Source organism: Colobus angolensis, unplaced genomic scaffold (genome assembly GCF_000951035.1).
Source record: "Colobus angolensis palliatus isolate OR3802 unplaced genomic scaffold, Cang.pa_1.0 Scaffold75, whole genome shotgun sequence".
Taxonomy (NCBI): domain Eukaryota; kingdom Metazoa; phylum Chordata; class Mammalia; order Primates; family Cercopithecidae; genus Colobus; species Colobus angolensis.
Genome location: NW_012121265.1, coordinates 4,291,412 through 4,307,297, shown reverse-complemented (window position 1 = coordinate 4,307,297; position 15,886 = coordinate 4,291,412). Strand labels below are relative to the sequence as shown.

The following is a 15,886-nucleotide window of genomic DNA, read 5'->3' as shown; positions in this document are numbered from 1 at the left end:
CTTTAATCTATTTTGAGTTAATTATTGTATTTAGTGTGAGGTGGGGTCCAGATTCATTTTTTTTGCATGTAGACATCCAGTTGTCTCTGCAGCACTAGGTGAAAAGGCTATTTTCCATTTATTGACTCTATTAAGTGTAAAGTTTATTTGAAGACTCTCAATTCTATTCCACTGACCTATGTACCTGTCCTTATCCCAGCACCACCCTGTCTTGATTACTGCAGCTTTGTAGTAAGTTTTGAAATTGAGAAGTATGAATCCTTTAACTTGCTTCTTTCTCAAAATTGTTTTGGCTATTTGGAGTCCCTTGTAATTCCATATTAATTTTAGGATTACTTTGTCCATTTCTGCAAAAAAAAAAAAACAAAAAACAGTTTTCAGTGTACAGTCTTACACTTCCTTCATTACATCTATTCCTAAGTATTTCTTTATTGTAAGTGAAATTATTCTGTGAACTTCATTTTCTGATCTTTCCTAATGTAGAAATACTGCTGGTTTTCGTGTATTGAGCGTCTATCCTGTAACTTCGCTGAAGTTGTTTAAACCACCTCCAACCCCCCACCCCAGCCCCCACCATTTCAAACTTTCTCCTTTTTTAAAGCTTCTGCAGCATCATTCTTTGCTGCTGCTGCTTTTAGGTCTCAGGTGTCATTTTTACTCTGTCCCCCATATTATGATGTGGCCAAAAAAACAAAAATATCTATCAGTGGTCCTGTTTTCTATCTTCATTCCTTTGATATTCTTTTGGTTTAGCATTCATCCTGTCGTGAATTCTCTATCTGAGGTGTTCCCAAAGCTCTAGCTTCAGCCACTCAGATGTTCTTCTAAGACTTCAGACTTTATCTTTCCAAAGTAGAACTTACAATTGATTCCTCTAAAACTGCATCTGCTCCTTTATTTCCTGCTCTGGTCAGTGGCACATCCATCCTCCTGGTCATCCAAGGTTTTATTTCCAAGTTGCCTGAGTGGGATCCATTCGTCTTCTATTCTCTTTAGCCTCTAGTCTATTGCCAAGTTGTATCAGTTTTGCCCCTACTATATCTCTCCTGTCTGCCCCCTTCTCTATTTTTGCTTTTAGCTTTCAGATCCTAGTTTACATCTTTATTACCTCTGCCAGGATTACAGTAGCCTCATCACTTGTTTCCCCAGCTTGTTCCTTCTGCTTAGAAACCATTAACAGATTAATCTCATTCAAGTGTGCATCTGAGGACCCCTTCTTCTTTATTAACTCATGAAGTATAAATAATTAGACATCAAATCTTAAAATTCAGGATCCTTTTGGATCATTTTCCAGCCTGCTTTTCTATATTTCTTACTATGACTTTCACTCGCTATCCAAATATAACATTTACATGCATTTATTGATGCTATTCTGTTTGTCTACAAGGTTCTCCTCTTATTTCTTACCCACCATCTGATATATATATTTCTCCACTGTCTTCAACATCCAGATTAAATGCCAGCTCGTGATTTATTCTTTTTACCCTCTTTCTGCTCTCCCTTCCCAACAGTAAAGGTAACTACTCGTCTTCATGCTCATGGCATTCTCTCTCATCTTGTGTGGTCCTTTGTGTTTTCTCTCTCGTCTTAGGGTTGTAATAATCAGTCTCTTGAGGATAGGATTCATGCCTGATTTACCATTAAATCCCACAAAATATGTACCTTAGAACTTTATACATTTTACAATATCAGTAACTATTTAGTATTTGTTGAATAAATAACCAGAATAAAATACTTCAAAATTTGAAAAAGAATTTTAAAATTTACATAGTCTAAATTTTGAAATTTCTCAAATCTGAAAAATGTACATTTAATTTTTATTTAAATTATTTGAATGGAAGTATGCTATTATATATAACTAATCTGCATATGCACATAGTTAATTCATAATACTTTAAAGTCCACATAAATACATGAATTCGTCTGCATTAATACATGAATAAATTAATGGAGTAGCATGTAACATTCAACTAACAATCAAGTAAAGACAATAAAAGTAAAACATATCTTTCGGCAGTACTGATTAGATATTTAAACTGCTTTTATTCTTTCTGTAAAGTTTCTCTCATTTCCATTTTGTGATTAAAATGAATTGTTTAATATTTATGATTGTTTCAGAAATATTAGAAAAACAAAAAGGATAGAAGAAATTAAAATATTACTTTCCAAGTCAGAATATAAGAAGTATTAATGTAAAAATGATTTCTTAAAAATTGAGATTTGGGTCGGGTGCAGTGGCTTACTTTGGGAAGCTGAGGTGGGCAGATCACTTGAGGTCAGAGAGTTCGAGACCAGCCTGGCCAACATGGTGAAACCCCATCTCTACTAAAAATACAAAAAATAGTTGGGCATGGTGGCACATGCCACCACGCCTGGCCATGTTCTGTTGTTGTTGTTGTTGTTGTTTTGAGACGTAGTTTCGCTCTCTCTCCCAGTCTGGAGTGCAGTGGCATGATCTCGGCTCACTGCAAGCTCTACCTCCCAGGTTCACGCCATTCTCCTGCCTCAGCCTCCCGAGTAGCTGGGACTACAGGCCCTCGCCACCACGCCTGGCTAATTTTTTGTATTTTGTAGCAGAGAGGGGGTTTCACCGTGTTAGCCAGGATGGTCTCGATCTCCTGACCTCGTGATCCACCCACCTTGGCCTCCCAAAGTGCTGGGATTACAAGTGTGAGCCACTGCGCCCGGCTGCCATGTTCTGTTTTAATTTCTGGTAATTTCTAAACTAGAGAGGTCGAGGTAATTTTGCTTTATTAAATAAGGAGAATCTGAAGAGGGAAGAAATATGGAAGAAAACAGTGCTTTAAATTTATTTTGTTTCAATTCAAGTAAATTACATATTGGGGGAGGCTTTTAAAATTCAGTTTTATTATATGAAATATTCTTATGCTTATAAATATTCACATTGCTTCATTGATAACTATCTGTAGTGAAAGACCAGGTTTTTCTGTTTTTTTTTTTTTTTTTCTTTCTAATCTGTCACAGACCAACACTTTTGTAAAATACAATAAAAATTAATTCCTGGCAGGGCACAGTGGCTTATGCCTATAATCCCAGCACTTTCGGAGGCCAAAGCGGGTGGATCATGTGAGGTTAGGAGTTCGAGACCAGCCTGACTAACATGGAGAAACCCCATCTCTACTAAAAAGACAAAATTAACCGGGCATGGTGGCACATGCCTGTAATCCCAGCTACTCGGGAGGCTGAGACAGGAGAATCTCTTGAATCTGGGAGGCGGAGGTTGCGGTGAGCCGAGATCTCACCATTGCACTCCAGCCTGGGCAACAAGAGTGAAACTCTGTCAAAAAAAAAAAAATGAATTCCTATTGTAGAAAATGAAAGAAAAAAAAAAAGACCTGCAATACATACCCTGATTATTTCATAGTTAGATTCAACAGACATAAAACTCTTCATAGTCAAATTGTTAGGAATGTTTTTAAGTGCTTGCTCTTGCTTTTTGTCCTCATCTCATTGTGGATGGTAATGAACACTTTGGGGACCAGCACTGGTCCATGGACCATTTTTGAGTAGCACTGTTTGATCCTATCATAACATCATGCCTAGTGTGCATCCATTCGAGGGCTTGTCTTCTCAGATAATGTGCATCAGTTCATCTGTGGTATATACCATTTTAGAATACATTTGAAAACTTGGCTAGGTCTGACTTTTCTTTTTAAATGTCCTCTAAATCGGTGATGAAAGTAACTAAAGCGTTAAATTCCTTTAAAGGAAAGAACTGTTAGGGTATTTTAGTAAAGTTAAAATATGTCTCTTTTTCATCAACTTATATTGGTCCCAGCAGTTAATATAATCTTACCTCTGCCCCTAGTCACAGAAAGATCTGTGTCATCTCTTCCCCCTCTCCCTTGGTACCTCAAGCATAGCAGACATTCTGCATTCAAATGGTTTTTTTATATGCCTATTTGAGGAAATCATTTCTATTTCATCTTAATTTGTTTTTGTTCTTTAATGATTCACATGCTTTTTTCCCCGATGCTTTTTTCCCCATAGTTCCGGGACTACTGTGCTATCTGCTTAAGATGGGAGTGGCCTGGGTCTCCAAAAGCATTGGAAAAGTGCAATTTAGAAGCAGCTTTCTTTGAAGGTCATTTTTTGAAAGTGCTGTTTGACAGAATGGGAAGAATTCTTGATCAGGTAATACATTTTAAATTACTAGTTTTCATATTATTTTGTTGCCATTCACCACAAAATCATCTCAAGTCTTAGTAGATCTTCAGTAAAGTACTTTTATTGTTTTCTTTTTCCACTGGGTGACTTTTTCATGAAGCTTGATTGCCAACAACTGGCAGATTTCTGATGCATTCTGTATGTTAAAAACATTTATTTGGCCTGACAGCTGCTACAGCATGGTTTATTTTACTTCTCATGATAGGCCGTTGTCTTAATATCCTTAACACATTTTGGAGATGATTAGGAGTGCTTTCCTTTTACGACTTGCTTAGCCTTTTAGTTAGTACATTTAGCACAAATACAGATTCTCAGTTTAGAAGACCTTAAATGTCAGTTCAGATTGAATCTTGAACACTCTGGTCTCAATAAAATTACAGAATAGTGTTAGATGAACCTGACTCTTTAGACAAAGCTTATAAACGATACTCATTTTCATAACGGAGAGGTGAAGTAAAAAAGCTTAATGTACTCCTTTAAAGGTGGATAAAAATCACCATCAGCTGATAGGTTGCTATGTACATCTCATCTGTTAGGAGAAATAAATTTGGAATTATGGAATCCCTCCTTCCATCTCTCATTGGCTCATAAGCATAGTGATGAGAGAGCTTTGAAATACTTGATCCATTAGAATATAAACCTGAAAGAACACAACTAGCATAGTACTTTCCTCAATGTAGAGACTGAGTGGACCAATTTGGAATTAATTTTCAATTGTATATTAAAGTACTTGTTCTTTTTTAGCATTTTAGTTAAATATTTATGTGAGCATAGGGAATTATAAAAGAAATTCACTAAGTAGGCTATCTTCAATAACCAGAAAGTCAAATAAAGAAATTGTAATCTAAGAAATATTTCACCATGTTAGAGTTTAGTCAGCACTGTTTCTGACAGTAATCTCTATAAGAGACCAGGTCCTTTTTTTTTTTTTTTAACCTCTTAATTGCATGTGCTGTATTTCTAGTGTTGCTTCGGTTGGTTGTTTTAAACCTGACAACCAAAGTATACAAATCTGGCTATTAATAGGTATTATGGCCTCACATCATGGCTGTGTAAACCTCTTGGGTAGCCAGGATTCATCAGTTTATTGTGTTTTTTTTGTTTTTTGTTTTTGTTTTTGAGCCAATTTGCTAGGTGTAGTTTAAATTTGATTAAGCTAACAAGCAAGAGTTAATAACAATGAGTATCAATACAGTAATGTTTAGAAATTTTGACCGAAAGTATTAAAAAAATCTAAATTTTAAAAAGTAGTTTCTGAAAAAAATAAAAAATAAATAAAAATTAAAAAAAAAGTAGTCTCTGAATTGGAAGATCCACCCTGAATCTTCAAACTTGAGCACTTTTTCTCTAGTTTGTAGAGTGCTAACACAAAAGGATACATTGAAAGCAGAATATCTGAAATGCTTAAAATACTTTTCAGTTTCACCAGATAGTACTTCATAGCACAGAGCTGATTCATAGACTGTTTCAATCATTCTTCCTGTAACCCTGTATCATAGGCAAGACAGATTTCTAGTATTATTTTACAGATGAGGAATCCTTGGTTTCAGCTATGTGACACAGCTAGTAAGCTATGGAGCCCTGCCTGAAACCTTTTATCTTTAAAACTCTTGAGCCCGGTGGGTGCACCTTAGTCCCACCTACTCAGGAGCCTGAGGCAGGAGGATTGCTTGACCCCAGGAGTTCAAGGCTGTAGGGCGCTATGATTATGCCTAAGGATAGCCACTGCTCACTAGGCTAGGCGACATAGTGAGACCCCGTCTCTAAAACAAAATAAAAAACAAAAAAACCCTTGATGTTCAAAGACTTTTTGGTAAAAACATGGTATAGTCTGATCTCAGAGATGAAACACGAGTCCTAGGAAGTTAAGCATTTTTGACCTAGTTTCATTTTCTTTCTTTCCTAAACATTTTTGCTGAGCGTGATACTTGCTTGTAGTTTCTTTTTTTTCTTTCTCTATTTCTTCTTCTTCTTCTTTTTTTTTTTTTTTTTGAGACCGAGTCTCACTTTGTCACCCAGGCTGGAGTGCAGTGGTGTGATCTTGGCTCATTGCCACCTCTTCCTCCCAGGCTCAAGCGATTCTCCTGTCTCAGCTCCCAAGTAGCTGGGATCACAGGCGCACGCCACCATGCCTGGCTAATTTTTGTATTTTTAATAGAGACAGGGTTTCACCATATTGGTCAGGCTGGTCTCAAACTCCTGAGCTCAGGTGATCCACCCGCCTCGGCCTCCCAAAGTCCTGGGATTACAGGCGTGAACCACCACACCTGACCACCTTCTTTCTTCTTTTTTCTTTTTCTTTTGTTTTCCCCTTTGCAGGGCATTTTCTTAGTATATATTCCTAGTAGGGTCTAAGTAACCTGACTGAGATTAAAAATTTAATATGAATAATTTGGAAAGTGGCTAATGTCTTCATGCATAATTGAGAAGTTACGGTATCAAGTATTCATAACACTATTGTGTTATCACAATGCTAATTTTTAAAAAAATCATAATACAAACATTTACTATTGTTTGTAATGGTGGTGATTTTAAAAAGATATTAAAATACTAAAGTCCATAGCAGAATGGAAAGAACACTGGGAACATTGTAAGGAGGCCAGATCTTGTCCCTGCCCTGAGCGTGATGAGTTTGAATTTGATCGAGTAACTTAGCTACTTGTCACATTTTCTGATTGTTAAAGTGAAGTTGATATTACTTTTTTAACTCAAAGTTTATTATCTCAGAATTTGAGTTCAGTCCAAAAACATGGACCAAGTCTATTTGACATGTCAGAGAAATCTGGCTTGCTTTTCTTTCAGGTAAATACTGTATAAAGTATAAAATAAAGGGACCTCAAATAATAGATATAAACACTTAACTACCGACAACCTCCAAAAAGTCCAGCTTGTTTTAAAGTTATTACCAATAGGAAGTAGAGACCATTTCAGAGTACAGTGAAACAAATTTGTCTTGTTGAAATTTATTTTCATTTTTACTACATTAAGAAGTCTGTGTCAACCTTACATTTCTTAAGCAACCTATGACCTAGATTTATGTCAAAATAAACTACAAACCAAAGTAACACCACACAGAAAAAATACAAAGTCTAAATAGTAATATATTTGTTTAAAGCCACACTGTATTGATTTATTTATTTAAGCATCTGCAGATGGCAAAATTTAGTGACCTAAAAACTTAGCTACCTGCAGTGAAGAGTCATGTACAATTCTGGACTTAAGTCATATTTAAAATTTTTTTCTACTAAATACATTCTTTTAAATTATTTTTTGTAAATGATTCCTTCATATCTAAAACACAATTTAATGTGAATTCATTGTTTATTATGAGTTGAGTCTCAGAGAAGGCTATTCTGTTGCAAATATTATCAAGGGAGGAGGAATGGAGAGAAGTTGGTTAATGAGTACAAAAATACAGTTAGAAGGAATAAGTTCTAGTATTCAGTAGTACAGTCAGGAAACTAGTTAACAAAAACTTATTGTGTATTTCAAAGGAGCTAGAAGAGAACTGTGATGTTCCCAACACAAAGAAAAGATAAATGCTGGAGGTGATGGATGTCCCCATTACCCTAATTTGGTCATTACATATTACACATTGTGAAATGTATCAAAATATCACTTGGACCCCCAAAATAGGTACAATTATGGTACATTAATAAAAAATACCCAAAAGCCCCCAAGTATTACCAAGTAGGAGAATTTGCTCTTAAACTATCCTGTACTGGGAATACATATTTCCTTTCAATTACCTTGCTTACCGCTAGGTTTTGAAAAAAAAAAAAAATGACTCGGAGCAGTTTTTGTTCTTTAAAAAAATCCACGTTCATGAATCTAGTAGTAAGTTAGAAAGACTAAAATGGGCCCTTACAGCATAGGACTTGAGCGTGTTTGTTTATGTCACAAAACATGTACCTCGTAGCGTCTGTAGCTGTGGTGATTTCCAAAAGATAGTAAAATGCCGAAGTCTGCAGCAGAACAGGCACGTACGCGAGCATTCTCCACTGAACGCCAGAGATTGACTTCCTCATTGCTATTCACTGTGATCGAGGCTTTGCAGGTTGTTCAGTGGCTGAGAGTAAAACATTCCGCTGTGCTGGCTGATGCTGCACTTGGTCCTGACTCCCTGTGCCCTCCACTGTGCTGCAGCATCTGTCTCACTCTTGCCACCTGGGTTCTCTGCAGCCTCCTCACTGTGGTTAGTTTTATTGCAACCAATCCATTTCCTTTGGCTGCTTAGAAGACGCAAACTGGAAGGGGTGAAAAGTTTCTGTTGAAAGTTCTGAGCAAGTAGTAGCAACTCTTTGTGTAGTGTGCCTTTTGCTTTGATGTTGACATAACTCTGCAAAGCACCTTTCCGTGAAGAATAAACAGACAAGTAGAATTCAAGTCAAATCGCAATATTTCATACAAAACAAGTGTGAGGAATGTACACAGATACACAGTTGTTTGGGGAAAGTTAATACTCATGCAAGAAATGAGATGATCCCTCTCTGTAATCACCATTTTGAACCTTCTCATTCACTTTGAGGCATAGGGTCGTCATCAGTTCTATCCCCAAGTACTTTCATTCTGGTGACAAGGTTCTGTGATTTGACTTTCTATGTGTTTTTGGGAATTGCCTGTAGTTGAATAATCTGAGGTGAGGAATATCACTTCTGAAATTACTATATTTAAAAATGTGTAATATCTTCCCTTCTTGGTTTTTGGTCTTATGCTCAGTGGGTCCTCTGTAATTAATGTTATATATGATACACTGGTGCTTTTTCATGACCCCTTGAACAATTTCATTAATTGATTCAACCTGCATATAATAAACATTCTGACTATGTCACTTATTTGCCTTTATATGCTTTTTAAATCTTTTTAAAAACGTTTTAGGACTGCGATGTATGTAATTTGAGATGTGAGAGCTAGTTTAGTTGTAGATATTTTCATTGCAGAAAAAAGCATGCACAGCGGGAAGGAAGATGGTGGATTCTCCCTTCTTTTTCTTTCTTTCTTTCTTTTTTTTTTTTTTTGAGACAGAGTTTCGCTCTTGTTGCCTGGGCTGGAGTGCAATGGCGTGATCTCGGCTCACTGCAACCTCCATCTCACGGGTTCAAGCAATTCTCCTGCCTCAGCCTCCCAAGTAGCTGGGATTACAGGCATGTGCCACCACGCCCAGCTCATTTTGTATTTTTAATGGAGACAGGGTTTCTCCACATTGGTCAGGCTGGTCTCGAACTCCCAACCTCAGGTGATCCACCCACCTCAGCTTCCCAAAATACTGGGATTACAGGTGTGAGCCACCGCGCCTGACCAGATTCTCCTTTCTTAAAAGGACGAATTGAAATAGTAACTTAAGTGCATAGGTATACATTATTATTCAATGTCTCTCTGTTTCTTATTCCTGCATAGCCGTATGATGTCAACTTACAGGTAACCTCGGTGTTGTCTAGACTTTCTCTCTTCCCTCATCCACACATCCACGAGTACCTTTTGGATCCTTACGTGAACCTCGCTCCTGGCTGTAGATCTCTCTTCTCTGTAATTGTCAGGGTGAGTTGCTAGTTCTGTTATATTCCCTAGGATTGATAAGTCTGTGCAATTAATATGTTAACATCGTTGTATGCAGTTAGTGTCACATAATGAAAAATATATCTACTGCTTAAAAGTAATTGTTATACATGCTGAATTATTATTTTTAAAATTATTTTTAATAATATGTAACTTTTATTTTAAGGTATGAGTCCTTGGTTAAAGATGATTATATGAGTAGTGAAAGTTTACATTCTTTATTAAATAGTAGGGAATGAAGATTTTTTCTAAAATCCTGAGGTTGTCTATGTAGCTGATTTCAGGAACTGAAATGCCTTGCCTCTGTGATGCAGGTTGTTGGAGACCTTATGCTTCGAATCCAGCGTATTCAAGACTTTACTCCCAAGCTTCTATTAGTCAGAAAGCGATTACTTGGTTTGGAACCTGAAGGCCCTCTGTACGTTTATGTTTTATATTTTTTTAATTCAAAAATTGCAGTGAACTTAATGATCTGCTGATATATTGAATTGATTTATTGTCTGTTTTTCCCTTACCAGTATTGACCACATCACACTGCTAGAGGGTGTGATCGTGTTAGAAGAGTTTTGTAAGGAGCTGGCGGCAATTGCATTTGTGAAATATCACGCTTCCTCCACACCATAAATAACATCTTTCAAGTAACTAGGGGAACGGAACTACTGTGTACATTTCATCAAAAAAGACTCAGCTCCACCCAGCCACAAGAGGATAAAAAGCCTTTTTAAACGAAGTATTGCTGTAAACTGGACAGAACCATTAAGAACCTATTGAGTGGACATTCTTGGTAAAATGTTGTATAATGTTGTTTTCATTGGCTTTATCGTAATGGTTCTGTTATAAAATTGCACATTGTCGAATCCAGGATACAATCAAAGGAACTTCAGGAAATAAGCATTTCTAATGACTGTATTTGAAAAGCTGCAATATTTCCGATGTCATGACTTTGATGATATTTCTGTTATATTAATATCCTTTTAGGTAGCAAGGCATTTTGACATTCTCTGGGACTCAAATGCTTATATTATTTTCGATTAATAAGTAGCAAAAAAAATCACTAATTTTATAACTTTTTAAGGTCAGAATTCTTATCAAACAAAATATGAAAAAAACTGTAAATGAGAAAAAATACAATTCAGAAACCATTGAATGAATTAATTATAGGAGATAAAAATGTGTAGAGCACCATTAACTTTCTTCAGCTTTTTTAAGAATAACAATTTAATATGATAAAGAAATTCTTGATTAATATATCTCTATTTTTAAAGAAATGTTCTTTTACTCTTGTGCACATAGCCATGTTAGTGATTTGCTTCGTGTATGGGTCCCAGTTGATTTAAACCGTGTCATTTTCGCAACAATGTTGAATTTATGCTCACCATTGGTAGTGTTTGCTAAAATTGTATTTTTTTTTTAAACTAAGTAAGATGTACTGGGTCGAGAACCTTTTTTCCCCCTCTCTCCCTCTCAGAAAATTGCTTTATAAAATTGCTTTATAATTTGATTTTCTTACTGAAACGCATGGTGGTGTCTAGGTGAGGAACTGACTGATAACCCTTGGCAGCAATCAAAATGCCAGTGGCTCCTCGATGTTTACATTTTTTTCTAGTTTGTTCAGTCTTTTGTTTTAAATGATTCTAAAGAGATTAAAGAAAACAAACTTTTAAACGTCCTGTTTACATGTTAAGGGATTTGGGGAAATTGGGTATGTATGTGAATGGGTATACATGTAGGAACCTGTAGTTCAGCAAAGCTGCGCTGGGCACAGCATGCTTGTACTCGATGGACAAAATCGTGTTTGCTAGTCCACTTTCTATTTTTCCTTTAAGTGACGCTGATCACTCAAATACTGCTTTTAAGCTATTGTTTGTTTTTATCTGACATGTTAAGCAGCAGCACTTTCCTCTTTATCTTTTCATTTACTGACATTTGGGGGAACAGGCTATCAAAGGCTCCAGCTTGAAGGGAACTCTCACTACCCCCTCTAGGAAGTTATTTTATGTAGCATGTTTGTATATATATGCATTGTGTGGTGTGTGCGTAGAGGCTTGTTTTACACCTATCTGCTCATTTTGTTGTATTAGCTTTTCTGGTTTATTTCATAGTTTGTTTTTGCTATTTATTAAGAACAGTATCAAAAGATTATGAATAGCCGCAGCTCTAGAATGCTTACCACTGTTAAAACAACAAAAAGACTAAGCCTCCAATTTCATGCAAATCTTCGTTAGCTTAGTCTAAGAAATTTATTAAGTAAAACAAAGAAAAAACAAAAGTGGGAGATAGTTATTTTGTGCATGATTGTCTTTAAATCATTTTGAATGATGTGAAGGCATTATTCAGTTTGCTGTATTTTTTTAATCACTTCATACAGGGAACACTTCAACATTTCCATTTCTAGATGTAGTAACAGTCTACTTCGACGTACAAGTATTTAAACTAAGGCATTAAGAGATATTAGATATTTCTTAATGTTTTCGTAGTGCTCAATAGGTGTAGTAGCAATGATATTACCTCTGAAACCAAATACTCTTTTATCCTTGATTTCACTATGGGACCTTATAATTACTCCATGAAACCAAGCTCAGAAAAGCTTTAACTCTTGTATGTGTGTATGTGTATGCTGCTTCTGAAAATATAATTTTCCTAAGTTATTGTAATGACTTTAATTTGTAATCAGCTAAGGCTTAAGATTTCATTTGTTTCTCGTCTAAGTTTCTGTTTTTCTTCCCTTCTTTCTTTCTTTTACATTGAGTTCAGAGCTAGAGCCAGTACAAGCTCTCACAGTGAGTTCAATTTGTTAGTGAAACATTGTACTGCATCACTAGTCTTTCTTAAATTGTCTGTTGACAGCTGAATATTTGTTACTCAGTACTTGCAAAAACAGTGACTAAAATGCACTATGTTGAGTGGAAAGCACGGTCATAACAATTGATTGCCATAGCAAGTTCCAAAGTGAATTTCAGCCTCGCTTCACATTTGTATCAATAAGTACGCACATTTTTTGAAAGTTTCTAACAGTATAGTCTTTGGGTTTGTTTCTAGTTATGAGCCACATTCTTTACTTGATTTAACTCAGATTTGTCTTAGCCTATTGCCATATAGTACTCACCTTATAACTATGTAACTTTCTCATAATGTATCTGTCTGTGCAATATGGAAGCTGTGAGTGGATTCATAGCTTTTTGGTTTAATTGTACATTATTGTGTGTGTACATATGTATATATGTGTATATATAAGGACCAAAATTCTTAGCTCGCTTACACTGTTGCTAGTGTAAACATTGTTACACTTAATTTTACAGGGCACAAATTATGAAATTACTTCATAAATTCATGGTAATGTTTCCATAAATTATTGCATTAATATACAATTACCATTTAATTATGAAGTCCATCAGTATTGACAGAAGAAGCTACAGTGAAGTGCTAAAACCACATTATATGGTAATTATATTTTGGGTTGTATAGTAAATCAAATGTGCATGTCATTGTGACACTTTCTGTGTTAAAACATGGTAGATAATCACATTTCTGGGCCCTGTAAAATAGTGTTACTGTAATACTCTGTTTTGCCTCCTGCCTTGTTTACATTAAACAGGATATTTGGTCAATTTTTTGTATCGAACGTTGTGTAGGTTACTGACAGTGTTACCAACGTCTGGAATTCTTGGTCCATCCGTGGAGAAACTCTTCAGACGGTCATTGTATACCTACTCTCTCTTCAAAGGAAGTTGTGATCAAGTTCAACTTTTTGTGCTAACAATGCATGCAGGACTAACAGGGATGATCTAAAAAATAAATAATGTAATTTAAACAAAATGTCTTATGTTTTTGTAAAATTCTACTTGGGAACATTTTATCCAACGATAAATCTCAAACAAGTCTTAACTTTTTGCACCCCCAACACACAAAGGGATATGGCACACCACAATCAGTGGGTCTCTATAGTATTCTGGGGAGAGAACAAAAAGCAATGTATCTGTTTGTGGAGGAGCGATGTGTAGCTTGAAAAATTCCCCCAGATGAACCTCATAGTAAACCTCATATATTTCCTCCACCTCCCTTCTTAATAATCACTGCACAAAAGGAAGGAATGTTATGCACGTCTCAGAAAAGCAATTTTTTTTTTTTTTTGAGAGCCTCGCTCTGTTCCCCAGGCTGGAATGCAATGGCACGATTTCAGCTTACTGCAACCTCCGCCCCCTGGGTTCAAGTGATTCTTCTGCCCCAGCCTCCTGAATAGCTGGGATTACAAGTGCCTGCCACCATATCCCGCTAATTTTTGTATTTTTAGTGGAGACGGGGTTTCACCATGTTGATCGGGCTGGTCTTGAACCTCTGACCTCAGGTGATCCACCCACCTCAGCCTCCCAAAGTGCTGGGATTACAGGTGTGAGCCACCATGCAGGGCCCAGAGAAACAGTTTATTCTAAGCATTATTTCTTAGTATTTTTCTAACACATATCAAAACTTTTTAGCTGACACTTAATTAGACTCTAGACTTACTCTGTTCACTTGAGTATTTGCCAGAGTTTCTGAATTGGAAACAAAGAAACATGTAATACACAGCACAGCCAGAAAGAGAAGAATCCAGTGATTAATCCCAACTACCTGAAGATTCTTTTCAAAATCGCTTTAGACGGAAGTAAGATGATAGGTTGAAAGGATGGAAGAGGCAAGGTTTAGACACTGAAGAGTTGAAATCACCCTCCTTGCCCTGAGCTACTTCAAAAGAAAACTGCGTTTTGGGAATGCATAATTGGATCCCCAGTCCAAAACCTGCTTCAAACTGTTAAGAATTTAGCAGTGTTTTAGCTGGAAAGCGAGTAATCCCAAAGGAATTTAAGGAATTAACATAAAACTGCAAAAGTTGAAGTTTTGCTGGACTAACTCTCAAGTAAAATCTATACCTCTTTTCCAAAAAAAAAAACCATATATATATTATATATATTATATATATATATAATATATATATATATATAAGCAGGCAGAAACACTGCATCTGAGTTTGTTTAACGCTGAATGATGCAGAAGAAATGGAGTATGTTTTAGTTGTTCTTATGGCAATAAAGTTGTTACCTCTGGACTATCTTGCAGAAGGTCAGTCTTTTTGTGTTTTGTTGTTTTTTTTTAATTTATGTTCTGGAATACATATGCAGGATGTGCAGGTTTGTTATATAGGTAAACGTGTGCCATGGTCGTTTGCTGCACCTATCAACCCATCACCCAGGTATTAAGTCCCACGTGCATTAGCTATTTTTCCTGATGCTCTCCCTGCCCACCCCGCCCCCAGCACAGGCCCCAGCGTGTGTTGTTTCCCTTCCTATGTCCACCTGCTTTCATTGTTCAGCTCCCACTTAAAGAACATGCGGTGTTTGGTTTTCTGTTCGTTAGTTTGTTGAGGATAATGGCCTCCAGCTCTATCCACGTCCCTGCGAAGGACATGATCTCATTCCTTTTTAAGACTGTGTAGTATTCCATGGTGTATATACACCACATTTTCTTCATCCAGTCTATCATTGATGGGCATTTGGGTTGATTCCAGAAAATCAGTTCTTAACTTTATTGGGTAATATACCCCACTACCCGCCTCAGGGAGACCCGTCTAAGCCTGTTTCATTCACACTCACTACTCTTACTGATTTGACTATTGTGGGCATTAGAAATTTCTCTGTTGGGCCGGGCGTGGTGGCTCAAGCCTGTAATCCCAGCACTTTGGGAGGCTGAGAGGGGCGGATCACGAGGTCAGGAGATCGAGACCATCCTGGCTAACATGGTGAAACCCCGTTTCTACTAAAAAATACAAAAAACTAGCCAGGTGAGGTGGCAGGTGCCTGTAGTCTCAGCTACTCGGGAGGCTGAGGCAGGAGGAGGGTGTAAACCCGGGAGGCGGAGCTTGCAGTGAGCTGAGATCCAGCCACTGCGCTTCAGCCCGGGCGACAGAGCGAGATTCTGTCTCAAAAAAAATTTCTCTGTTATATCATTTCTAAAAATGTATCAGAAATAGGACATCCACAAACCAAACAAGAATTTCATTTACTTAACACATATTTTCTCAAGAAATTTTATGAACCAGGTATTAAGGTGCTAGGAAAACAAAAAATGATTTCAGCCTTAAAAAAGTAACGGTCTTGGTGTGGTGTTT

At 36.7% G+C, this 15,886-nt stretch overlaps 1 protein-coding gene across 1 annotated transcript in view; it reads left to right on the top strand.

Moving 5' to 3' along the window:
- FAM160B1 (family with sequence similarity 160, member B1) overlaps nt 1-13,560 on the top strand; it is a 39,036-nt gene extending 25,476 nt beyond the window's left edge. Inside the window, exons 14-17 of the mRNA XM_011927922.1 lie at nt 4,012-4,155; nt 9,586-9,726; nt 10,059-10,162; nt 10,263-13,560. Coding sequence (XP_011783312.1) covers nt 4,012-4,155; nt 9,586-9,726; nt 10,059-10,162; nt 10,263-10,368 — 495 coding nt within the window. The 3' untranslated portion in view covers nt 10,369-13,560. The remainder of the gene's footprint in view (nt 1-4,011; nt 4,156-9,585; nt 9,727-10,058; nt 10,163-10,262) is intronic.
- The last annotated feature ends 2,326 nt before the right edge of the window (nt 13,561-15,886 follow it).